Below are 27311 nucleotides of genomic sequence, written 5' to 3' on the forward strand. Positions count from 1 at the left end.
GCAGTAAAGACACATCGTCAGAGGCTTATCAATTTACTCTCCCCCCCCCCCCAATATCTCAACGCCCATAATCAGCTTGAAGAAGTTAATGAAGAGTTGGCGCCCCTATTCCCTGGGCTTGAGGACTGAGGTGGTTAATTATTGGGCTGTCTTTCTAGGGAAAAGTAGTGGTTTGGGTGGAGGGAGGATTAGCTAGGATTTATTGCATAGCCACAACCTATTGGTAGAAATAAGTATAATTGTTATTAAGATGAAGTTATAATTTCTTAAATGGCACAAAATTTACTTTGATTTCAAATTTAAGATTTTTGTGGGTACGAGCTTCTTATTAATATAAAAGTGAGATGAATATTGTTACTCTCATAGGCATTGTGCCTGTATGTCCAATGGACATTTAGGAATACAAGACTTAGACTCAGTCCTTCTTTAACTTTTGCAACTGATTTAAGATAGTTAGCCTGTGAGTTAAGGGCCTATAGCAAATTCATGGCTCTGAGTTTATTGTTAGGGTGTTTTCTATATTTTATTTAGAAATAGCTGAGAAGAGTTAACAGACAACAGTCCAGATTACCTTACATGAATAGTTGGTTTTTAAAACGTCAGAAGTCCACAGAATTGACATTACAAACATTTCTGTATTAATGTTCATTTTGATTAGAGAACTATCTGCTCCTGACAGCTTCCTGTCTTGGATTCTAAGAAGAAATTGAGCATCTTTGGAGTTACTTCAGTTGTGGTGAGACAGCCACTAGGCAAGAATTGCCTCTTGTCATCTACAGACAAGTCACTGTCCAGAAAAGGACACACTTGTGGAATAGTCGACTGATTATATCTGCCAAGACAGAGTAATCAGCCCTTAATAATTCTGCATCACTAAGGTCTGTCAGATGATCCTGAGCCAGAAGGTGGAAGAGCAGATGCTCCAACGTTTTGTAGTAGAGGGACTGTCCAGGTGTTCAGCGGTATCTATAAATTGGCTAAGTTTTAGAAGCTATGCTTTGTGCTTCCCATAATTTCAGTTAACTCAGTCATTCTGGATTTCTGATGGGGTTGAAGACTTATAGTCTCATAGCCAATCCTGGCTATTTACTTTGAGAGAAAAGATTTGGGAGGATGGTTTTCAGCTGACATTCGTTCTAAAGCCAAGAAAAAAGCCAGGTTCAGAACTAAGTCTTTTAGTTAGGAGGGATGATAGAGGTTCTGGTTAGTCAACAAAATGATGGATTGGGTATTGGGTCTAATTTGTACCTTATTGACACAAATTGGTATAGTTATGCCCTAATTGTATTTTAAGAGAAAAGTTTTATTTTAACAGGAAGGGTGATATGTAGGAGGAGCTAAGGTGGGAGAAGTAAGGAGAGGGAGAGGAGGAGTAAGGAGAGGAGGAGGAGAAGCTAGGTGATAAGGGGTGGGGGGGAACATGGAGGTGGATGTTCACATGTATCCGACAGTCAAAGATAGTTGATATATCTAGGTTGGGTATTGGGTTACACTTCTGATTGTATGGGCATCTTGTAATTGAGCATTACCAAACTTATAAAACCTTTGATTAACATAAAAAACAATTGTATAAAAGCTAAAAGGAGAAGGGAGGTGGGATAGGGGTTTTCTAGGGAGGGGAAATGGGGAAAGGGAATGGCATCTGAAATGTAAATAAAATATCCAATAAAAAATTTTTTAAAAAAGTATCTGGGACTACAGGGTTGGCTCAGTGGTTAAAAGAGAAAATATAGTTAAATCTAGCTTTAAAAAAAAAAAAGCCCACAACCAAAACAATGATCTCTTTTTACAAATAACATTTTTTTTTTTTTTAGGCAGGGTCTCTCAACTTCCAGCCTGGCCTTGAAGTCCTTATATAGCTGAAGTTGACTTTGAACTTCCTGTCCTCCTGTTTCCATCTCCTGAGTGGTGGGGTGGTGTTGGGAGCCGACTTTTAGCAGAAAGCGGCTAGATTATCTTTGCAGCCATCTGGAACCATATACCCTGATAAGAGATTTGGTTTTCAACAGCCTACAACAGCTGAAGCACACTCTGATATCCCACATATTTTGTTTTGCTGTTTACTGCCCCCAGCTGCAAGGCGCACGTGGTAGCCACGCCTGCAAGGCATGCGGTTCACGTGCTGTCCACGTGCTATGCAGGCCATACATGCCTGTAAGGCGCAGGTGCTATCCACGCCTGCAAGGCGCATGGTGCACGTGCTATCCACGCTATAGACGCCTGTAAGGCTTACGTCATCAACACCTGCAAGGCACGTGGCATCCACGTGCCTACAAGGCATGTGGCAAAAGCCTATAAATACCTCAGAATTCCCTTCAATGAACGAGACTTGGTATGAGACTTGAGACTTGATCAGAACCTCTGTCTTGTCTCCATTCTTTTCATCTCCTGCCCCAAGAGCCCCACTCTCTCTCGACCCGAGCACTTAGCCCCAAAGCATTGAGGCAGAGTACGGGTACCAACAGGGTGGGGCTACAGGCACTTGCCACCTTGCTCAGTGTGTTCAGTCATGGGGATAGAACCCAGAGTCTCATGCTAGGTGAGCACTCTGCCAACTGAGATACACTCCCGTCCATGAAAAGCATGTGTTTTCTTCATTCTCTATGTCTTATCATTTCATGGGAAGCAAGATGGAAACACGGTTGTCTACTCTAAGCACCAGAGGAGGTAAGGCTGCTCAGTACACAGTGTCCTTTGATCCCACACCACCAGGGGCAATCAATCTCTTCATGTTCTAACATAACCTTCCAGAATAAATGCAAATAAGACAACATAGATTATGTCTCCCACCTTTAAACCAATAGGTGTTGACAGACTGTTGTATTAAATGGTCTATTAAACATTAAGCTTTCATCTTTGCCGGGCGGTGGTGGCGCACGCCTTTAATCCCAGCACTTGGGAGGCAGAGGCAGGCGGATTTCTGAGTTCGAGGCCAGCCTGGTCTACAAAGTGAGTTCCAGGACAGCCAGGGCTACACAGAGAAACCCTGTCTCGAAAAACCAAAAAAAAAAAAAAAAAAAAAAAAAAAGCTTTCATCTTTTTTCCACAATAGAAATACCTTTCCCGTGATGGCTTGCTTCACCACCTTGGTGTACTGGCGTCCCCTGCAAACAACTTTTCTACTGAACAAGACACACAAGTAGGACACTTTCTGCTTTCAGTGTGATCTGGGAATGCCAACACATTCTGTACTTGGCCTTGCTGAGTGCTGCGTTTCTGCTGTGCATCGTTCTCTGAGTAACCTCTAAGCTCCACTTAAATAGACATGGCTGGTAATCTGAGACTGGCCAGGAGAACAGCTGCTGCCTGCTCACACTTGTTAGACCTCAGACTCCCATGACCTAACAGCAGCCAGTGGAAACTTGGAGCCAAACTGTCTTTGGAAAAGGCTCCGAGGGAACCAGAGCCCTGGTGCACATGCTTCTGAGAGCCACGGGCCCCGGACGTAGCTGCTCTCCATGAGGCAGCATGCCTGTGCCAAGCACCCTCACAAATGTATTCCTTTAAACCCCCATCTCGGGTCCCAGATTTCTCTCACATTTGTACTTGGTGTCAGTGCCAGGAAGCTGCAGTCAGGCACCAAAGAATGCTGAATGCCAACAACACGATTACCAACTACTCTGGGTCTCACCTGGTAATGAGTTCCCTGCTCTGTGAGGAAGAGGAGCCTGTGAAAAATACACAGCTTGCACCCGTGTGGTGACATAAGTTAGAATTCTAGCAGATGCTTCTTAGAAAAGGCACCACGTCCAAGAAGAGAGGCAGACTCCATAAAGAATCTCTTCCCTGAGGTGGGCTTCCTCAGGAATAAACTGGGCTTAAGTTCCAGGGGTCCTCTCTAGGAGAACCTTAAAACCACTTCAGACTACAAGACTTGTTTCTTTTTGTAATGTGGCTCTCAAATTGTAGAACTTCTTGCTCCACACTCCTGGGTTTGACCCTGTTGTCACCAAAGCCAACTGTCAGTGTGAGGACACTGATTCTCAACGTTCTACTCGCCCAGAGACAACTCTTGCTCTCAGAAGCATGGGCAGCACCTTCCCCACCAAGCCATCTTGCCAGCCCTCTCAGAAACAGAAGAACCATTTTCTTAGTTGCTCCCAGTTCTTTTGTTTGGAACGGCATTTTCCCCTGGGCACGAAAGAGAAGACTTCCGCTGGAGCATCTGACTTTTCGCTCCTGGGGGAAGTGGTTTCGTGAAGCATGAGTCTCAGTGAATGATGCCCTCTGTCAAGTAAAGGGAAAGATTCTCTTAAAGGTTAGATGGCGCAACTTTACAGTCATAAGGAAGGGTAGGGCAAAAGCAATGAAGTTCTAATTTACCTTTATATCTCAAAACTTGTAAGGGAAATTTTTTAAAAATCTATTTTTGTTGGAATATTAGAAACATTTTGTGGCATTCCTCACCTTTGTTTTAAATTATTTGCTGTCGTAATTCATAGTCATTTTTGGTATTTTGCTATTGTTGCTTTTGTTTTTACTTTTGAGGCAAGAGGGAAAGAAGTGGACACTCTCTAAGTTTTAGTTTTTTGTGTACAATACATATTCATTTGTGCATGTGTGTATATGTGTGTGTGTGTGTGTGTGTAAAAGTGTGTGTGTGTGTGTGTGTTTCTGTGTGTGTGCATATGTGAAGGCCAGATCAGCATCCAGTCTTCTTCAATTACTATTCACCATACTTTTGAGGTAAGGTCTTTCTCTGAACCTGGAGCTTCATGATTTGTTTAAATTAGAATCAGGCCTCTTCCTGTCTCCGCCTCTTCAGCTCTGGGAATACAGGAGCACCCAGCTTCCTATGTGGGTACAGGAACCCAAACCCAGGTTGTCACGTTAGCACGGCAAGCACTTAGCCAACTCTCCCACTTTTATAAAGTGATTATATGATTATAAAGTATTAAGATGTATAATCTGGGTGCAAGGACCATTTGTTCTTCCCATTCATAAAACTGTCTCGATACTTTAACTTTTGAAAACGTGTACAGACTTACAGCTACCTTTGTTGATTCTTGCATATGGCTTGCTAACTCAGACTGCTTTCTCTGGCCGCAAACCTAAGCTGGCTATCAATTCTACTAGCTTCCACAAAGAAACCATACCACGTGAGGCGAGGTTCTGGCCAGCCTGCTACGGAGCAGTGCAGCTTCACGTTCTCCTTCTCCCAAACTGTGTGAGAACGAGGTTTAATGATAAACTCGGGAGCATGAAGGAGGTGGTCTTCATTTAGCTTTCCATGGTATGCTTGGGTCTCTTCTAACTGAAAAAGCAAGCAAGTAAACAACCAGACATTTTCAAAATACTACCAAGTTAGAGTTCCTTCTAGTGCAAGCATAACAAGGAGAAGTCAAAATTTTACTTTTGCTCTGTTTTGTTTTGTTTTGTTTTTTTGAGATAGATTCTTATGTAGTCTAGGCCGGCCTGGAACTCACTTTATAATCAAGGATGGCTTTACACTTCTGATCGTCATGATTCTACATTATAAATGCAAGGATTACAGGCACCCACCATCATGCCCCAGTTTACAGCTTGGTGGGGATTCAACCTGTGGCTTTATGTGTTATGCAAGCAGGATCAACTTACTACATTCTCAAAACTAATTTTTACATTTTGATCCTTATTTTTACAGTTGGGTAAAATAATTTCTGATTTTAAAAGGGGGTTGGTTATTTAAAATCCTAAGATTGAGCAATGTCCTTAGGGTGGATTTCTAAAGTACCTTCAGAAACATTCTTAAATCTTTCAGATCCACAATTCCGTGACGTTCAAGCTCCAAAGCTTGCTTTTACTTGACCCACATATTCTAGTGGCTTCTCTCCTTGTTCCCGTTAGCCTTGTTTCCTGATGCCACAGAGTTCTGCCCTTGAAACAAACTAGTCTATTTATACACATGTGCTCACAGTCAGCCTGGGAGACACATTTCCACTCTTATAAGTAGCCTGAAATTAGCCCCTTACTGTTTTCCTCAGTGACAGCTCTTCCGCCTTTTCTCGGATTGCAATGTTCCTCGACTTCTTTTCAAACGTTTCTTCTTGCTGAAAGGTGGACGTGGTCTGCTTGGAGGCTGTGGCCTGCTTGGAGGCTGTGGTCTGCTTGGAGGCTGCAATTGCTTCTTCACTCGCAAGAAGAGTCCTCTGAGCTATGTAAGCAGCAGCCTCTTTAATTCTTTCTTCTTCTGAGTCTCTGATTCCACCCATATGTACTTGCCTGAAACAATGGAACAGTGTGACAATTACAAGCTTACCCAGTTTCATTGAACTCAAGAAGGGGCTCTCATACCCATAGATAACCCTGGTATGATGGCTCAGTGGGTAGGAGCACTTGCAGAGGGCCCTGGTTCGGTTCCCACCTTCCATGTGTTGACTCATACCCTTCTATAGCTCCAATCCCCTAGGGGTCCACTGCCCTGTCCTGACCTCCAGGAGCACTGCGTGAAGGTGGTACACTTACATACAAGCAAGCAAAAATATTCATACATGTAAAACAAAAACAAAAAAATCTTTCATGACATCCTAGTAAATCAGTCTCTTTATTACAGAAGAAAGTATCTTCCTTTAACATTAAGAGTGACAAGAGTAATGGTTCCTATGTGGTTCTGGTGCCTTTCGTGTATGGTACTTCATTCCATCCAAACAAAAGCCCACACGGTAAACACTGTCAGATAAGACTTAAAGACGTTAAGTAAACTGCCTAAGGAATTTTATCAGTCAACTCAGTGTGTTTACAGTAAAAGATGAAGTTATGAATTTTTTTCCAGAGCTGCCGTGTGTGTAAACTTGTCCTAACGCCACACAAGACTCTGGTGCATAGTAGGTCTCTCTAGTACCCCATCTGGTGCATACTAGGTCTCTCTAGTACCCAAACATTGTATAGTTCGGGATTTTAACATACATAACTATAAAAATTATTGTCAGCGTATACTAATTCTGCAAAGTAACTTTGTTGTTGACATTGTACACATATACATTGCATATATTTTGATCATGATTGTGCCTCTAGGGCTCTTTCTTACTCTCCTCCCTTCACCCTTCCACATCCTCATCGTCTTTACACTTTACAGCTATGAGTCTCTTTTACTTTATATGAATTGGTATTAAACAGTATTTAATCACTCATACCTAAGGCTCTACTTCCCATGTCAACTGACCAGATAAACAGTGTTCTGGCCTAACCACTCTCTTTTGACATGTATCCTATGTATATGACAAAGGCATCTGAAAATGGAATGCCTTGATTTCAATGACCCCATCTTTCTCAGTGTGGGCTCCAGGCTTCCTATGTCCTTTGTAAACCAATATATAGTGAGAGCTCAATGAATGGTAGCTACCATTGACTCCTTGCTTATAATAATTACACGCAGGAAGAGAAAGTGCACACACCGTCCAGAGTAAAGAGGCACCATGTAGTTGCCTGGCAGGTTTCTAGTCTCCTCTCCAGACAGAAGGCTCCGCTTGGCTCTCTTTGTTTGGGGGCTCAACTTTGATGAATAATCTTCTAATAGCAGACTGGAATCTGTAAGTCTGAAATAAGATGCCTACTGTTAGATAGAACACAAACTGCATTTAAGATATTCCAAGGGTTGACAAAGCGGGGGCAGGAGTCCTAACCTAGGGGGATTTCCCCAGAACCTTGGATCTCTACTGTTTTTATATTTATCCTTTAGAAATGAATAAAAGTTAGAAGGGTTACAGATATGTAAATGTACTCTAGACAGACACCAAGAAAACGATGGTAACAGAGATTTCATGGCTTTTCCCCTCAACATTTCAGGAAAAAGAGATGATGATATTTTCAAATAGCCTTTTGTAGTTAAGATAGTATTTGAAATGTAGGCAGTCTGCAGTGATTTGATGTGCTAGGAAGTGGGGGGGACAATACCCAGAGTAGGTCCCCCTCTTTTCAAAGAAGTGGAGGAAGGAATGGGGGAGGATCTGATGAGGGGGTACTGGGAGGAGAGGGGGGATTGATATTGGAATATAAAATGAATAATTTTTAAACTACTTATATACATACATATATGCATGTATTTATATACACATATGTACAAATATGTGAAATATAAAGGGTCTGTGATATTTTTTCAAATATAAGTATTTTTTTAAAGACATTTAGGCAGTCTATATAAATGCGTTTCTTTTTGCAGTGTTAGGAATCAAACCCAGGGCCTTGAGCACATAGGCAAACATATAAATGGTTTTGATACATTTTGTATTCAAGTCTTTTTAGAACATAATGGGAAATGGACAGTTCCCACACAGGGGTCCTGAGCTAATCTGACGCAAACCCCTAAGCACTCACTGTGAGAACTTCGCATACTTCAGGCACATTCCAGCAGGTGAGGAGACCCTGAACTCATCAACTAAGCCTCATTACATGGCACTGGTGTTGAATGATACAGGAGCCCTGGGGTCAGTTCTATTTGACTGTGTACACTGAGGCAAGTAAGGGGGTAGTTCATGTTTGAATAAGTGAAAAACTTCACTAGGGAAATGGGAGACAATAGAGACAAACTAAAAATATAACCTTAACTTATGCAGTTGTTGAATTAGATAAAATGTATTTTTCATACAGACAGTTTGATGAACTCAAGTACATAGATCCCAAGAACCAATGTGTAAATTGGAGACTAAAAACTCCCTGTTGACTACGGTGATGAGGGATGTCAACAACAGGTGGTTGTGTGGGAATTCTCTGTCCTTAATTTTCTCCTGTGGACTTCACCTCTAAAAGATAATGAGATTTTTAAAGCTCCTGGTCTGGAGAATTCTTGAAAAGAAGGTGAAGCCTGTGAGTGGTTATCTCTCAGGAAATATCAAGCTGTCCAATAAAAATTATTCAAGCCTCGGCTGTTGCCTAATGTTTAAAAAACCCTTTGGAGATTCTGGAGAGAAGGCTGTGCCATTAAGAGCACCTACTGCAAGCCAGGTGGTGGTGGTGCACGCCTTTAATCTCAGAACTCAGAAGGCAGAGGCAGGAGAATCTCTTGAGTTTGAGACCAGTCTGTTCTACAGAGCTAGTACAAAGACAGCCAGGACCACTCAGAGAAACCATGTCTTGAAAAATAAATAAAAAGAAAGAAAGAAAGAAAGAAAGAGAGAGAGAGAGAGAGAGAGAGAGAGAAAGAAAGAAAGAAAGAGAGAGAGAAAGAAAAAGGAGAGAGAAAGAAAAAGGAGAGAGAAAGAAAAAGGAAAGAGAGGGAAGAAAGGAAGGAGAGAGAAGGAGAAAGAGAGAGAGAGAGAAGGAGAGAGAGAGAGAGAGAGAGAGAGAGAGAGAGAGAGAGAGAGGACATTTACTGCTCTTGTAGAGAAGAGAACTGGGGTTCATCTATCAACACTCAGGTGGTAGCTCTCACTACCATCTGTACCTCTAGTTCAGGAGATCTAACACCCTCTGGCCTTTGAGAGCACTTGTGTACACATGGTGCACATAGACTTAAGCAGGCACACACACACACCACACACACACACATACACAAGGGATCAATAATTGTTTTTTCTTTCTTGTTTTGTTTTGTTTTGAGACAGGGTTTCTCTGTGTAGCCCTGGCTGTCCTGGAACTCACTCTGTAGACCAGGCTGGCCTCGAACTCAGAAATCTGCCTGCTTCTGCTTCCCAAGTGCTGGGGTTAAAGGTGTCCGCCACCACTGCCCGGCTCAATAATTGTTTTTTTTTTTTTTTTTAACATTTATAAAAGCAAAAAGAATTACCTATATCAAAAGCAGAACATGGGCCAAGCATGCACACAGTATAAAGGAGTTAACACGGAAAGCACGTAGCACTGTATAAAACAGTAAAGGTCTCGGATTTACAGGGTGCACAGGGGCCCAGTTTCTGAGGAGACATTAAGTACAAACCCATGAATGAGTACGTGTGCACCTTGTCTATTAACTGTGTTATGTGTGCAGGGTGGGCTATTGCCATTGAGCCCCTGGTGAGATCACGTGGAAGTGTCACACACCTTGTCCTCTCCCACTCTGCGACTCGGGGTGATAGCTAGCTCATTTCTTCGGAATGGTTTTCACGCTAAAGGTTAGAACCTTGAAGTTGAGCTCGTGGATTGCTTACCAATTGGAAGCCAGAGTGAAATTTGTCCCTGGTTGACTGTTCCAGCAAAAGGAGTGCATTTTATACCTCAGGTCACAAAGTACAGCCTGTGCTCATACAGGCCTAAGTTTAAAGTGGGATTTGCTTCTACCTCTTTACTCCATTGCTATGCAAAACAAACCATGGTCTCAAGTGTATCGCTGCTTTCCTTGAGAAGAGTGGGATTTTCTCATTAGTCTTCTATTCATTATTGTTTCTATGAGAAAATCTTTGCAAACTAACTTTTCAATGTTCCATTGCAATAGAAGTTAGGATACCCCATTATATTATTATTACATTATATTATTGTTTGTTTGTTTTTCCTAGAAGACAAATATGAATTTATTATATAGGATACACCCCAAATACGATTATTCTACTCTCACAGGTGAATCATAGTAGCTGATTTTAATACTTATATTAGATGCTAAAGATTGGTGGCAACAGCATTTGCTCCCATTTAATATTTTATCTCGAAAAAATACTTAATAAAAAGTACTATGTTGCTATATGTTATGCAACATTATGTAGGAAGTACAAGATTGCTACATTTTTATCCTTTCTAAATTTTATTCAACTCATTGTTTCTTTTTTTTTTTTTTAATCTGAGACAACGTCTCACTATGTATCCCTGGCTGTCCTGGAACACTCTGTAAACCAAGCTAGCCCAGAACTCAGAGATCTGCCTGCCTCTGCATTCTGAGTACTGTAATAAAAGCATATGCTACCATAACTCATTAAGTTATTGTTTCTTATAAGGTGTGTGAAGTAGATATTAAATAACCATTTGAATAGTGACTTAGTAATGTCAAGTTATTTGCTGATTGATTAATTAATTGATTGATTGATTGAGATAGGGTCCTGATAGATAGCTCAGGTTAGCCCAGTCTCATGGTGATCCTCCTATTTTTTCCTCCCAAATATTGAGATTACAGGTGCATGCAACTATGTCCATGCTTCCAAATTATCTACTGAAACTAGAAAACAAAACTAAATTAGGAACATGTTTTTTGACGAACCATGTAATAATTAGTGCAATTATTTTAAAAGAATAGCAGTCTACTTCGTCATGATTCATGAAACCAAAGTCTAGCATTTTATACATGAAATCTTAAGCTGGAAAGTGATTCTGGAAGAGTAACCCAGAACTGTTCCTGTCTGAAAGAACTGCAGGGACAGAAATAGAGAAGAGTCTGAGGAAAAGGAGGTCCAGCGACAGGCCCAAATTGGGATCCAGCTCAAGGGGAGGCCCCAAGGCCCGACACTATTACTGAGGCTATGGTGTGCTCACAAAAAGAGGCCTATCATGACTGACCTCTGAAAAACCCAACAAGCAGCTGAAAGGGTCAAATGCAGATATTTACACCCAACCAATGGACAGAAGGTGCTGACCCCTGTGGTTGAATTAGGGGAAAGCTGGAAGGAGCTGAGGAGAAGGGCGGCCCTATAGGAAGAGCAGCAGACTCAACTAACCTGGACTCCTGAGATCTCTCAGACACAAAGTGAGATGATACACTTATCACCAGCTAATATGAGGCTCCCAACACATATATAGCAGAGGACTGCTGGGTCTGGGTTCAGTCAGAGAACATGCACCTAACCTTCAAGAGACTTGAGGCCCCAGGGAGTGGGGAGGTCTGGTGGAGTGGGAGTCGGGGTGGAGACATCCTCTTGGACACAGAGGTAGGGGAGAGCAGGGGGCAGTATGTGGAATAAAGTCTGAACTATAAAAAAAAAATGATTAAAAATAAATTTTTAAAAAAGGAAGAAAGATGTAGTTGCTTAAAATTATGTTGTTAATTATCACATGACTTGTGGAAATTGTTCTGGTTTCCTGAAATAGATGGGTACGAGAATGCTAAATGAGCATGTACTTTCTGGAAAATACTCTGTCAAGAAAAACAGTGCGGTGTGGGCTACTTTTGCTGCCTTTGCCTTGGACTCAGGGTTGTGAACTCTTAGGTGCTCAAGGCTGTACTGCGTTGCTGGCTTCTCCGCTGTCTTTCCCACTGAAGAGTGAGTGATCTTAGCAACTTTTGGATCCTCAGCACTGATTCTACACTTGGTGTTCAGTAAATGCTTACTGGTGTGAAATCAAATTTCTACTCCTGTGAGCAGACCCTGACTGTGAGTTTTAATAGCCGAAGAGCTATTTAAAAAGAGCAATGCAGGCACCTGGGAGATGGCTCAGGTGATAACGTGTTTGACATGCCAGCATTGAGGCCCTGCGTTCACTCCCATGTTATAAAGCTCCCATGTTATAAAGCTAAGTGCAACAATGTATATTCCTAATCCCAAAGCTTGAGGGGCAGACAGGAAGACCCTAAGGCTCACTGGCCAGTCAACTGAAACTACTTGACAAGCTTCAAGCCAAGGAGACTGTCTCAAAAAAAAAAGGTGGATAGCACCTGAGAGACACTAAAAACAAACACTGTCCTCAGCTCACATACTCATATGTGCACTTGTGCTGCCCCTTACACACGATACATGCACACACATCCATGCATAAACATCCATACACACAACACACACTCACACACATCCACACACATTCACACACACACACACACACACACACACACACACACACACACACACACACACACACACACACACACACACACACAGCAGAGGCAGGATTCCCAGTACTGAAGGTAGTTGTTCATCCCCTCCTCTGTCTAAAAGGCAATGATAAAACACAACAAAACTCAGCTCTGAAGCCAGTCTAAGGAATATATTACACGGAGAAGTGGTTCAGAAGTGGTTCTTCATAAAGATAAATAAATGGGGCCTCGAAAGATGGCTCAGCAGCTAAGAGCACTGACTGCTCTTCCAGTCTTGAGTTCAATCCCCAGTCACCACGCGGTGGCTCACAACCATCATCTGTAATGAGATCCCACGCCCTCTTCTGGTGTGTTTGAAGACAGCAACAGTGTACTTAAATAAAATAAATAAAATCTTTTTTAAAAAACCAACAATTTTCTTTTTTGAAACTTGTATACAGTTACGTATTGTGTTATGTGGACATCGGAGTATAATTTACGGGAAGGCTGAAGCAGGAGGATCACAGGTTTAAAGCCTGCTTAGGCCATTTAGCGACCCCTGCCTCAAAATAAAAGGTAAAATTAAAGAAGGCTACGGGGATATAGCTTGGAGGTAAAAGCTTCCCTGGAACAAAAAGACTCTGTTCAATTCTGTAATACCTAAATATCATAAGTTAATTAAAGTAAGCACAAAAGGAAGGGTGACATGGTAAAGTTAGAGAAGAAACAATGAAATAGGAAACAGAATAGAAATACATATATTATATTTATAAAAACATATAACAATATAATATATAAAACTCTGAAAAAATAGATTAATCATAAAAGGAAGGAATAAGCTATTAAAACTAAAAATGAAAGGAGAAAATTCTGAACCAACCCTACAAAACTCAGAAGACTCATAAGAAAGTGTGCAGATGCTTCTGTGTTCACACACTAGACAACTAAGATGCAATGGGACAATTCCTATAAAGACCAAAATGGGGGCTGGAGAGATGGCTCAGTGGTTAAGAGCACTGACTGCTCTTCCAGAGTTCAATTCCCAGCAACCACACGGTGGCTTACAACTATCTGTAATGGGATCTGATGCCCTCTTCTGGTGTGTGTGAAGAGAGCAATAGTGGACTCATACATATAAAATAAATAAATAAATCTAACAAACAAACAAACAAAATGACGGAAACCATCTCACAAAGAAATGTAAAACTCTGAGTGACCAAAGAAATTGCATTAATAATATAAAATATTCTCACAAGAAAATGCAGACACCTAAGTGATTTTTATTGATAAATTATATCAAACATGTAAAGAAGAGGTGATAATGATTATTTTCATATTTTTAAAAATGATTAAAATAACACTGTCCAGTTCATACTGTAATGTCTGTGTTTTCTGATCAAGACACCCAGATAGGGCTACAGGCCAGTGTTCTTTTTATGGACGTAGAAGTATAAACAAGCTCACAGAGCATTTAAAAACTGAATCTGGGGCTGGAAAGACAGCGCAGTGGTTAAGGGCACAGGTTACTCTGATAGAGGACCCAGGTTCAATTCCCAGCCCTAACATGGTGGCTCACAACCATCTGTAACTCCAGTTCCAGGATATCCAATGTGTTCTTCTAGCTGCCCTGGGTACCAGGCATGCACACATAAAAAAAAAAAAAAAAAAAAAGCAGTCTTTCTTACACACATACCCATAAATAAAAAATAAATAAAAACCCTAAGTCTACTAGGTGTCAGACATGATGGCACATGCCTATAATCATAGCACCCAAGAGGCAGAGGCAGATCTCTATGACTCTGTGATACCCTGTCTCAAAAAAACAAACAAAAGGGATGTTTGCTCCAACCCCCATCCTTAAAAATAAGTATAATAGGCTATAAAAACCAAGTGGAGGTAATTCCCTGTCAGTCCAAGTTTGTCCACTTCAACAGAATGAAAATAAAACTCACATTATCATCTAAAATAGGTGTAAAAAAGATTCAACAAAATTCTCTCATCAGGGGCTGGAGAGATGGTTCAGTGGTTAAGAACACTTTTGTTCATGCAGGGGACCAAGGTTCAGGTTCCTGAACCCACGTGGCAGTTAACAAATGTCTTTTAGATCCCTTCCCAGAGGGTCCTTTGTTCTCCAAAAGCTCGGGCATGCATGTGGTACACATACGTATACTTAAACACACAGAACAGAAAAGAGGAATATTTTTAAATATCTCTCAACAAAATGGGACAAGAAAGGAACTTTCTCGACCTATGAAAAGTCTAGACTCTATATGAAGAATCTATGGTTGACATCATAACCAACACCTCACTCTTTCTACTTTTCTTCGGTCTCCAGGGGTCAGACTAGGGTTTACAGCTTGCTGTACAGCAGTAAGCACCTGCGACTACCGAACATCTAGTCTCAGTGGTCCTGTAACAGTGCTTTGGTTTGATGTTTGGGTTTGGTTTTGTTTGAGACAGGGTTTCTATGAATAATCCTGGTTATCCTAGAACTCACTCTGTAGACCAGGCTAGAACTCACTCTGTAGACCAGGCTAGAACTCAGATGTCCACTTGCCTCTGCCTCCTGAGTGCTGGAGTCAAAGATGTGTGCCAGGGCTGGAGAGATGGCTCAATGGTTAAGAGCATTGACTGCTCTTCCCAAGGTCCTGAGTTCAATTTCCAGCAGCCACATGCTGGCTCACTACCATCTGTAATGGGATCTGATGCCTGATATGTCTCAAGACAGCAACAATGTACTGTTGCTACATAAAAGAATAAACAAATTAAACCTTGTCTCAAAAACAAACAAACAAACAAAGATGTGTGCCACCACACCCAGCATGATCCATTTTATACCAGGAACGGGAGAGCTTGCTCTTTGTTTCCTGGGCAGACACTAGAATAAAGATGCCTTGCGTCTAAAGCTGGGTCTTTTAAACGGAATTGTTTTGTCCTTGTACAAGGCACATTGACACATCCCACTCACAGTGTAGATGGTACTGTAGTTGACTAGATGTGACATCTGGGAACGGTCAAGCCTGCTGAAACAGTTCCCTCAGGCTTCCCCCACTTTCTGGTCAGCAGGAGGGTGCTGACAGGCCTAACATTTCACCCCAGGCACAGGGACTGAACTCAGCCCAACAGGTTTAGCAAAAGCACATTTCCCAAAGAACCATATTGCCAGCCCTCTTCTGGTATTTCAGTACCAACACAATGACACCATCTTCCTGTATAGTTGAGGGTTAGAGGAAAACGGAACAAGAGTAGAACAGCCAGAGTTACAGAACATGGGCTGGAATGTGGCTCAGACGTAAAGCTCGCTCTAACGCATGGGGAGCCCAACACCCAAGGAAAAGGCTGAGTGTGCTAACAAACACCTGTAACTTCAGCACTGGGAGGTGGACATGAGGATCCCAGGGTCTTGCTATGCAGCCAATCCAGCTCAATCGTAAAGATCCCGGGTCAGTAAGGTTGCTTGACTCAAAAACGTAGAGTGACGGAGAAGGGCACCTGACATTGACCTATGGCCTCCATACATGCATGCACACACATGTGCACATGTGCACACACAGAGCCTTTGCATTCCTCATTGATGACACTTATTGCTGATACCACTGTTATATAAAACATCAATCTCGGCATTCTGACAAGGTTTGTGCTGTTTGGGGGGGGGGGTCTTTTTTCCTCAATGTAACCACGAATTAAGGGTATTCAATGTGTTTTGTAACATAGTAACCAATCGGTGATACAACCACACTGACTCCAGATAAGATTCACTAAGGTCAGCCAAGCCCTGAGCCCATCTAAATCTCCATACTTTCCACATTGGCATTGGACTCCTAACCACAAAGCAGAGGCTAAAAATAGACCTTGCCTAGTGCTTACATCCACTGCAGACGGATGCCTCTCCAACGCAAAGAGCCTTCATTAGCAACATGGTTCACAATCCAAAGATATCTCGTTTCCATTTAGAATAAACTTAAGAGCAACCTAGAGAAATGATACAGATACTGAGCCTGCATCTTTATTTCTAGTTCTAAAGAAGAGAGACTGAGCTGCCTCCAGGTTAGGTCAGCTTTCTTTTTTTTTTTTTTTTTACATTGAAAGATATGAAGAAAAAGAACAGCATTGGCATTTTCTCTCCCAGAATGCACTTTTTCTAGCTTATCCTGTTCCCACCAAGAATCTTGAACTCAATCATGTTTGAACTTAGCAAGCTGCTAATGAACACAACCTACATACACAGTGGGGCAAGGTGTGGGGTAGAACGTGGGGAATGCTTATGGTTTGTTTCTTTGTTATAATGTTTGTCTGAGGCTACATGGCAAGACCCCCACTCGCTCTAAAATGCCAGTCCCACTACTAACACTTGAGATGATATATCAGATTACAGACCAATAGGGATATTGTGCAAATCAGATTACAGATCAATAGGGATACTGTACAGAGTCTAAATAAAGCATGCTAGATTAAAGCGGTTGAACATAAAAGTTTGCAATGAAGCTGAAAAAAAAAATCATTTAAAAATATAAATGTAGGACATTCTATCAATTCTTCCATGTTGGGAAAATGAAATAAATATACAAGAAATTAGCTACCAACTTCATGATAATAAAAATACCATCTTCTGTAGCCCCAGTGCAGACAGTCCAGGATAATGGATATTTAACATCTAATCCTCCTCACTGCAAGACAGCTGCTTCTCTAAATGAAGTTCTTGAATATAGCTATGGAACATTCTCAAGAGAACAAACCGATGCTGTCACACACACACACACACACACACACACACACACACACACGGTGTTAATTCCTCCAGACTTTCCTTTGGAAGGTGATTCATTTGAAGCAAGTGCTAAAAGAAATAGATTCTCCTCGGCGACAATATTTCCATTTTTACAGCCAACACGAGGTCCTTGTGAATATCCCATGGCAGAATATGACCTATGAAAGCGAGATGCAAAGTGATCCTGTTCCAGTCTGCGTGTTGCCATCGTACATTCCAGGTCAACCCCAGCAGACTCGGGCTCTGTTGGTGAACCTGTCAGAAGCTCTCAGGAGGTCATTGTCCCTGACAACAAGACAGCTGTAGGTCAGAGACTTAGAGTCTCTGCCTTCTTCATATCAATTCACACAGGCCACACATTATTTCTCCAGAAAGCTTCTGTATGCCCAGAGAGAGAGAAACCTTTTCCAGTTGCTTTGACATATATTTTATACTTAAATTTTAGAAGATTTGAGATATTATACTTATTATTTTAAAAAATGCCACCTAAGCCCAACACATTGGAGAAGAAAATTAGAGGCAGCATGTGATCATAAGCCACACAGCCCAGAAATGTTTGTTTTAAAGATCAGCAATTTTTTTCTGTAGAATATAAATAGACTTAATTAAAAATTGCATATATCTTACATGTGTGTTTTTTAGTTCCCATAAAATGTTTTATTCTTAAGAGTGGTAAAATAAAAATCACCTCAGGCTGAGGGAACAAACATCTACCCAACACATTGGGCCAGACAAACAAACACAGCTAAGGCAGCTGCAGAATTATGGGACTTCTCCCAGGAAAGCTTCCATTGTACAAGGTCATAGCAACCTCCTCCTTTGAGTGAAGTCTCAGTCTAACACTTCTTTTTTAATATTCAAAATAATCAATGAGTTTGCTGTTTAGGACTGTGTTGAAACCTGACGAGGTTCTTGCTGAGGGTGGAGGAAACATGGATGGATAGTAGAGGCAGGAAGCTAGAAAAACCATGTATACAAAACATGGCTAAGGCCATGTAACCAGTTGCAGAAACAAAGGTTATAATTGACAGGAGTGTTTCTGTCATATTTGTTAAGAAAGTGTTTACACAGCTATTTGTGTTTTCTTTCCTCTAGTTTCTTATCATGTAATGATAAATTAAGTACAACATCAGTTAAGAGAAAATTAGTGGTTATCATATTTAGGATTGAGATATTAAAATAATGTCCCTCAAGTTACACTGCCACCTATTCTGAAATTTATAACGCATTTCAGTTGCTTGATGGCTAGTTCTACCATGTTAGACATAATATTGACATGGATAAATATATAATGCATTTGAAATTGTATGTGGGGCCGGGCAGTGATGACGCATGCCTTTAATCCCAGCACTTGGGAGGCAGAGGCAGGTGGATTTCTGAGTTTGAGGCCAGCCTGGTCTACAGAGTGAGTTCCAGGACAGCCAGGGCTACACAGAGAAACCCTGTCTCAAACCTCCCCCCACCCGCCCAAAAAAAAGAAATTGTATGTGGGATAGTTATGTTAGCTATAATTATACCTAGTTACTATTTTTATTTGGAAATTAAGCATGACATAAGAAGATATGATTATGTGTCAAGTTGAGAAAGAGTGGGCTTGTGATAGCTATTCTTGGTTGTCAACTTTAATAGATCTGGAATTCACCAAAATCCAAGTGGTTGGCTATACCTGTGAGGGATTGTTTTTTCTTAAATAAAATCATTTGAAATGGTAAAAACCCACTTTTAATATGGATCTTCTGAGATGGTGAGACCTGGAGATGAGCAGATCTACCTTTCATCTGGGTCACACCTTCTGCTGACAGCCTATGGGAAGGCCAGAGAAGAAGGAGGCTTGCCCTCACTCTCACTGGCAAGTCCACTCTTACACTGGCATTAGAGCCTGCTTCTTCAGGATTTGGGCATGTACTGAAGACCAGATGATACATCCAGCCTCGTAGACTGTACAACTACTGGATGGATTCTTGGATCTTCTGTTGATAGACAGCTATTGTTAGACTGGCTAAATCACACTCTAATAAATACCGTGCGCGTTCGTGTGTGTGTGTGTGTGTACACATTCTATCAGTATCAGTTCTATTCCTCTAGGGAACTTTGGTAGTAACGAGGATATCCTGGGGCCGCAGAGTTGGGTTGGCTGTGCAGTCAAGAGCACTTCTCCCCATCACAGGACTCAGGTTCTGTTCCCAATGCTCATACTGTGTGGCTCACAACCACCACCTAAAATTCCAGTTCCAGGGGCTCTGATGCCCTCTTCCTACCTCTGTGGAAGCCTGCACACCCGTGGTCCACACAAACTCAGCAGGCGCACACACATATGCTTAAATCAAAACTCTTAAAAGAAGGGAACTTCCCGCTCTCACACACAAGACCAAAGTCAGAAAGGCAGCTTTTACTCTCACCCCAGCCAAGAGATCTAAATGGGAAATTTCTTGATATGTTTGTTAACATTTATGTAAACTTTATTGTTCCCAAGGAAAGGACAGTCTGGGTTTGCTTTGTAGAAGAACAAACTTCATCTAAGCTTTGCTCTTCCTAGCATCCTCACATGGCCTCTTTGTCTGGGAGCATGGTCCCCCTCATTGTGTTTGGCCAAGAATCTAATTTGGCACACTGTTTGCTTATTCCTATTATTCTTAGGCTCACTGAGAGAAGGTGATGCTTCTGTACAAAATATTCCAGATAGAGAAAATATTTGTTGCTTGAGTAATGGCTCCGAATTTCGAGCCTCGGTTTTCGGATCTTGGAAATTTCCTATGCGTCTCTGCTGTAGTTTAATTCCCTGGGACCTGTAAATTGTAAATTCTGCATTGGCTTTTAATCTAAGCAGAAGCACCAGGAGAGCCAGGAAAGCTGCTGAATGTCAAAATGTTTTCTGCCCCTGTTGCTGCCAGAGTAGAAACCAAAATTTCCTGCTTCTAGAAATATCACCATAGTGGATGACTCAAGCAAGACACCCCAGTGAGACTCTGAAACTCTGTGCATGTCAAACAGACCATAGAGGGGAAAGGTAAGAAGATACAGTGCTCAGGTCCCCATCCCCACCCCGACACACACACCTGTTATAACAGGGTTATAATATTTAAGAAGACAGGAAATCTGATAATTTTGAGCACGTGCCCAAGGTTGGGAGGCTGCTCCTGACATACCCGTGGGAATAGCCATAATCATATGCAGAGGCTGTCTTCCGGCTAACTTCAGACCCTTGAGAATGCAGGGAGGAGGATGTTCCCAGACTGTAAGCCTGTGAGGCCTGCTGCTGGTAGGAGGCGGCTGATGCTTGACTAAAGGCCTGTGACTCCTGGCGGTGAGCTGCCGAGGAACGGCTGCTGTAAGCAGTGGAGCCATGGGTGTAGACGGCAGAGCGCTTCTTCTCCTGTTGGTAGTGGCTCATGGTGGTGTGAAGGTCCTTGTTCCGGTAACCGAGATCATAATGCTGGTGGGATCTCTGATAAAAAGGCAAAGACATCGCGAGCCCTTCAGGGGAGGAGGCAACCTGCAAGGAAACAGCTCTTTACTGAACAACCCCAAAGAACAATGTAGACAAACGCAGACTGCAATCATTCTCAGAAGCAAATGGGAAAGGATGTAAGTTCCGCTTAGCGGGGTACCCACAATCCCCCTCTTCAGAGGCCCACACACGCACCCCCATCATAAGGAATTCCTTTCTTTCTTGTTCTGGGCAGCTGAACAGAGTTTCCTCTCTGACTATGGTGCTTTTCTCTCAAACACTCTTGTGACACCTATTTCTAATTTTCTGACATTCTGTTCTGATGCATGCTTTGTTTAGGAGAGTGTGGAATGATGAGATGTAATGTGGTATTCGTTTAAAAAAAAAATAATGAGCACCTTCTGGGAGCCTGAAGCTCTTCCAGCACAAGTGCAGGGGTTAAAAAACAAAACCAACAAAAATCCTACACCAATGGTCCAAGGCAGGACTCAGGAGATTGACAGCAGTGAGAGGTGAAGCAAATTAGGATGCACTAAGGGCCACGGAGTAAAGTAAGAGACGGGGTACAATATGAAGCACCCTCCCTAGAGACTGCTTCAAAGGGAAAAGCCGTCTGAACAGGAGGCTGTCTGGAGAGAGCTCCAGATGGAGTACCCATGCAAACACACTGGTGAGAGTGAATGCCCCAGTCTCCACATAGGACTAAGGACCACGGGGCTGCGAGACTTGGAAGGGTCAGAGAGGGTAAAAATGATGTCAGAGAGGTGAAGGGCAGATAGTATGGAGTCATAGAGTAGATACTAAGGGCTTGACTTTTATTCAGAGAGCTGACAAGCCACTAGAAGACTCTAAGCTGACAATCCCTGTCGAAAGAAAGCTAAGAGGTCAATTAGAGGGCTATCCTGGGCTAAAGGATTACTCTCTTTCCCCAGACAGAGATGCTAAAATGTCTCCAGTCCTTCAGAATGGGATTCCATTTGAAAAGTGGCTCCTTAAGGGGAAAATGAAATTGAAATGAGCTTATTCAAATGGGCCTTAGCACAACAGAGTTGTTATCCCCGGAATAAAAGAAAACAAAGACCATGTCCGAGCACCTAACAGAGTGACCATGACCAAGATGAAAGGTCCGGGACTCCCCAGAAAGAAGGTCCACTTAAGTCACAGGATAGCACGCACCCAAAGGACACACGAGAGACCATCTTGCTGTAAAACACATGAGGTGGTTTATTAAATCAGAGCTCTGGGCCAGCCCATATCCCCATATCTCACATAGGGGATAGAGGGACTGACCTCATGGCTCAGTGGTCTAGCGCTTATATATGGGCGGGGTGGGGAAAAAGCGAACTTTCGTGTGGGTGCACAGGATTGGTTGTTTTACCTTTTTTGAACACTAGTAGGCCGTACCATGGGGCAGGGTGTAGTTCTTCCCTTGGCCAGTCAGTTTCTGGGATGTTCTTAACAGGCCTTTGTCTTGTAACTCCCCCTCCTCTGTAACTAATTAGATGGGCCCAAACCTGCTGGCAGGTGCTTTTCTGCCCAAGGTCTAAGGCGAAAGATTTACACATATTTCATAAAATGGCCTTTATAATTTTTCACTCTACAACCACCATGTGGAGGCACTGGAGAAGTGGGCCATCTACAAGCCATCAGCAGCTTTATTATGGTTTTGTCTGCATGCTATATGTGTGCACTAGATGTGAGCCTGGTACCTGTGGTGGATAAAAGACCTCTGGCACTGAAGTTATAAATGGCACTGAGCTGCCATGAAGTGTAGGTGTTGGGAATTGAACCTGGGCCCTCTAGATGTGTGTGTGTGTGTGTGTGTGTGTGTGTGTGTGTGTGTGTGTGTATACATATTCCAAACCTGACAATACTTGACCTTGGAATACTGGTTAACTGTGGGTTAAACTATCTAGTCCTGGACACTCTGTTCTCATGGATCTAGTAGAGAAATACTAAGGTCACTTCCCTAGTCCTGGCTAATAACAATGGCAGCAGTAGGATCATAAGAAGTACCCAGACTCTGCGCGCGCTCTAAAGGGACAACCAATCATATTCACCAGATGGTCTGAATTGGAGCATGAAGGAAAAAGAAATGTTGCCAAGGGTTTTTGCCTGACTAACTAGAAGACTGAGTCTGCCATTATCTGAGATGAGGAAAGAAGAAAATATCATCTTGGGATGGGAAAAAAACTTGAAAGCAGCCTGAGATGTTCTCCGTCTGAGGAACCTCCTACACAGTCCAGTTGAGGTTTTAGGTGGGAAGCCAGATGTGTGACTTTAAAGTTCAAAGTAGTGGTACAGGATGGATATCTAAATCTCGGAGTCAACCGCACATAGATGAAACTGAGAACCAAGAAGGTCTCTGGGCGGTGGTGCACACCTTCAATCCCAGCACTCTGGAGGCTGAGAGAGACAAGTGGGTCTCTGTGAATTTGAAGCCAGCCTGGTTTATAAAGTCTCAGCTCAGCTAAGACTGCACGGCGACACCCTTTCTCAGGCAGAGGGAGACAACGTGAGTGACTACACACACACAAAAAAAAAAACTAAAACTGAACCTCACGGTCTGATAATTTTTATAAGTACAAGTTCTTTCAAATAGTGCAAACATTTTAAAAAGGTGAAACATTAATCCCAGCACTTGGGAGGCAGAGGCAGGCAGATTTCTGAGTTCGAGGCCAGCCTGGTCTACAGAGTGAGTTCCAGGACAGCCAGGGGTACAAAAAGAAACTCCGTCTCGGAAAAACAAAACAAAACAAAACAAAAATCAAAAAAGCAAAACAGTATTTTTTTTCCATATAGAAATAAGGGAGAGTCCATATAGGAATGTAAAGAATCTGGCCTCAGTGTGGCTCTGGCAGTTTCGTATCCGTCTATCAGTTAATTGATTTTGTGAGTCTGGGGGTGCACATGTGTCATAGTACGTACATGGAACACAGAGGACAACCTGTTAGCATCCTTTCTTTCCTTGCATGAGGGCTCTGGGGATGGAACTCGGGCCGTCAGGCTTAGCAGGAAGACTTCGCTCATGGAGCCTCACATTTACTTTCATAAATCATGTGGTCACTGAAAAGAAGACCATCAGCCACGTGGCAAACTAGGACATGGTACACTAGGGCGTGGCACACTCGGGCGTGGCACACTAGGGCAAGTCGTAATTTTATAGATATCTCCCCCTAGGTTTTAAAAACATATTCTCATGCATAATAATATTATTTTCAAAACTACATAAGAAAATTGTTTTCAAGCAAAGGGTTTTTTTTCTAACCTTGTTTTACTTAAAACTCCTAAGTGAGGAGTGAATCCTTTTAAGTTTTTGTCATATTTCAAACAAAATTTTATTTAAGCTATTTAAAAAGTCAATGTGTGCTCTCTAGAGAAGAAAACCCAGCAAGCTTCACTCCAGAAATAAATATCTGAGATCCCATGGAAAATACCAGTCTACATGACATTTTCTAAGAGGGGGAAAAAAATAGCTACTAGCAAGCAACTGTGCTTCAATCCTTAAATAGATTGCTTTTTCTGTTACTAAATATGCAGAATTATACTTAATAAATAATTTTTGGATGGTGTTTACAGTATAAAAGGTTAGAATACATTGCATTAGTATCATCAAGTCTTAGGTAAGTCTCTGTAGTGATGTCATCAGAGTGACTTACAAATAATAAAAGCTCTTTCACTGTATTGTATTAAAAATTAACATTGCTACCCAGATGGTTCAAAATACTATCATTCTCACAAATCATTTAAATTTCTTGTCCCAATTCCATTTTCCATTCTTCATCGTCAGCCTCAAGTATACTTGTGTTACTAATATCTACTATTTAGTACATAGGGGTCATGTATTACAAGTAAACAGGGTTTGACTTTAAGTCACCAGTGCTGACTGACCCTTGGAACCAAAGTATAGCCAGCCACCTCCTTTTCTTGAGTGAATCAGGCTTCAGCCAACACACAATAGTCAGAATTTGTTAGAAATAAAGATTTTTCTTTGTCTTCTGTGCTTCTGAAACCTAATTTTTATTTCTAAAAATAATTTGGAAGGTTAGGAAGAAATACTAACCCCATGATTGTAAGTGCGCTGTATTACTCTGATACCGGCTGCAGGGGACAAAGGCTGATGGAAATTAATTACAGAAGGCAACAGCTTCAGGGTCACAGTGCCAGGTCTGCCACCTCTGTATTACCCAGTCATTTTCAAGTCAGAAATATCACAATGCTCTCGAGAGTTCGGCCACACTGCTCTCTCATGGCAGAGTTCACCCTCACTCTCATATTCTCTCTCTCTCTTTCTCTCTCTCTCTCTCTCTCTCTCTCTCTCTCTCTCTCTCTCTACTCTCTCTCTCTCTCTCTCTCTCTCTCTCTCTCTCTCTCTCTCTCTCTCTCTCCCCTCTTGGAGCTAAGTCACTGGATCATGAATTAGTGGCTTTAAAGAAAATTTGTATCCTTCTGGCCTAATTTGCACTCAGGGAGATCTGTAAATACTTCACTACTCCTCTCCCTGATAAAGTACTTGCATTGAATCTGAGACAAATGTGAACTTTCATAGTTCCCCGAACAGTGGCTTGATTTCAAAAGAATATGGCAAAACAGCCACCAGCCCAGGCAGGTACCTTGCTGCCCCTGCTCTCCCTTTCTGGAGCTCCTCTGTTACTTCCCTGCTGAGGTAAGAAGGCAGACATTAACTACTGGCTACATTTGCCACCTCCGTGTCACTTACCAGTTTCTGGGGCAGGGGGATGGCCCACTGCTGCAGCCGAGGAGCAGGAGAGAATGAAGACCCACCTAGGTTGAATCCAAGAAGAAGTTAAGAGGCAGGGCTAGAGGCTGGATTCTGGGGGCCAGTTCAAAAATAATGCATGTGGTCAGGCAACAGAATGTCAGGGCCCCACAGCCAGCCTTTTATGGCCAAGAAGGCGGATAAATATAGCAGCACACGGGAGGGTAGTCCCAAACCCAGAGAAGAGCATGGCAGGAAGCTGCGGGAGCAGTGGGATTAGGTTAATGGCTCAATGAGTGTGGCCTGATTAAACCAGAGAACTTACTTAAATAGAGGGAGGGTTATACGGCTGCATCCAACATAACTTTACTGCTTTATATTTAAACGTACAGTGCAACGAGCAGCTTGTGTTTGGAGCTAAAAACAGGTGTAGGAATCTGATCCACAAAATGGACCTCATAGAATCTTAATGCCAAGATACGGCTTTGTGTGCACTGTTGGTGACACATGTAGCACAGCGTTGAAAGACAACATGGGAGAAAGAGATGGAGGCTAAAGGTTAGTGCAGAGGCGTTCTGCTTTGCAAAGAACACTCTCTGTTCCTCTCTGTTTAGGAAAAGTTACAAAGTGAATCACAGCTTCAGGTGCAATTGTTCAATTCCTCCTTTCATTTATTTTATCCTTCCAAACTCAAGAGCAGGCTTAGCCTAACTATCTGATTCTTTGTTTCCAACTAATGGAGTAATGAAAGAGAGGTGGCCCAGCCTGATACATGGGCTCGATCCCAAAATCCTTGTGAAAAGAACCACAGCAATGGTGTATATCTGTAATTCCAGAACTCCATGGAACTGGTAATCCCAGGAGAACCTGCAGCAGTGATGCACATCTGTAATTCCAGAACTCCATAGAGATGGTAATCCCAGGAGTCCTACAGCAAGATGACAGGCAGAGACAGGAGGATCATAGCTGAGCTGGTAGGCCAGCTGGCTTACAGTACTCAGCACAGTGAACAAGGCAAACCACACTGCAGCTAAGTGAAAGGCAGGATTCCAGAAGCTGTTCTCCCTCCTCTCCCTTCTCTCTCTCTCTCTCTCTCTCTCTCTCTCTCTCTCTCTCTCTCTCTCTCTCTGTCTCTGTCTCTGTCTCTCTCTGTCTCTCTCTCTCTGTCTCTCTGTCTCTCTCTCTCTCTCTTCCCCCTTCTCCCCTCTTCCCCTTTCCCCCTTACACACACAGTACAGACACTAACAATAAACAGAAAGTAATCAAATACAATCTATAAACTTCAGAAACTATTTGCTTCAAGAATTCTACTTAGACCCACCTGGCAATGGACAAAGAGACACCTTGTTGGTGGTGTTGTTCTTACATCAGTCAGGGACAGAGCAGTTGGCGGTCCTTTGTTCATCCTAGCTTGATACCTGGCTTGGTGGTCAAAGCTGTCTTATGCGTAGGACTCAAAAAAAATCAAGTCAAGTCAAATCCAGGTAGCACAGCACAGCACAGCACAGCACAGGAGAGGGAAGTCAGACAGACCTGCCTTCCAGCACATGGCACATGCAGGCCATAGACACCCACCCCATTTACTGCCATGCCTTGTAGCACAGATGGAGGATGTCACCCAGGGTCCTGCCAGCTGCATGCCAATCCTGCAGTGGGAGTCACCACAATGTGTGAGTATGTGGTGGTCAGATGGCAGAGAAAGAGTATGTGGTGGTCAGATGGCAGAGAAAGAGTATGTGGTGGTCAGATGGCAGAG

At 42.4% G+C, this 27311-nt stretch overlaps 1 protein-coding gene and 1 non-coding gene across 3 annotated transcripts in view; one reads left to right on the top strand and one right to left on the bottom strand.

The window, feature by feature from the left end:
- The window catches only part of Myom1 (myomesin 1), a 127149-nt gene extending 101434 nt beyond the window's left edge, over positions 1-25715 (bottom strand). For both annotated transcript variants that reach the window (XM_034484557.2, XM_034484556.2), the window contains exons 1-5: positions 25556-25715; positions 20534-20880; positions 7374-7514; positions 5952-6201; positions 5097-5254 (exon numbers count right to left, since the gene is read on the bottom strand). In XM_034484557.2, the coding sequence (XP_034340448.1) occupies positions 5097-5254; positions 5952-6201; positions 7374-7514; positions 20534-20853 (869 nt within the window). In that variant the 5' untranslated portion in view covers positions 20854-20880; positions 25556-25715. The remainder of the gene's footprint in view (positions 1-5096; positions 5255-5951; positions 6202-7373; positions 7515-20533; positions 20881-25555) is intronic.
- Positions 25716-26870: 1155 nt separating this feature from the next.
- On the top strand, positions 26871-27015 carry LOC117693924 (small nucleolar RNA SNORA48). The gene has a single exon (XR_004604509.1). It is a non-coding gene; the product is annotated as a small nucleolar RNA SNORA48 (small nucleolar RNA).
- Positions 27016-27311: the final 296 nt, after the last annotated feature.

This window comes from Arvicanthis niloticus, chromosome 21 (genome assembly GCF_011762505.2).
Source record: "Arvicanthis niloticus isolate mArvNil1 chromosome 21, mArvNil1.pat.X, whole genome shotgun sequence".
Lineage (NCBI taxonomy): Eukaryota > Metazoa > Chordata > Mammalia > Rodentia > Muridae > Arvicanthis > Arvicanthis niloticus.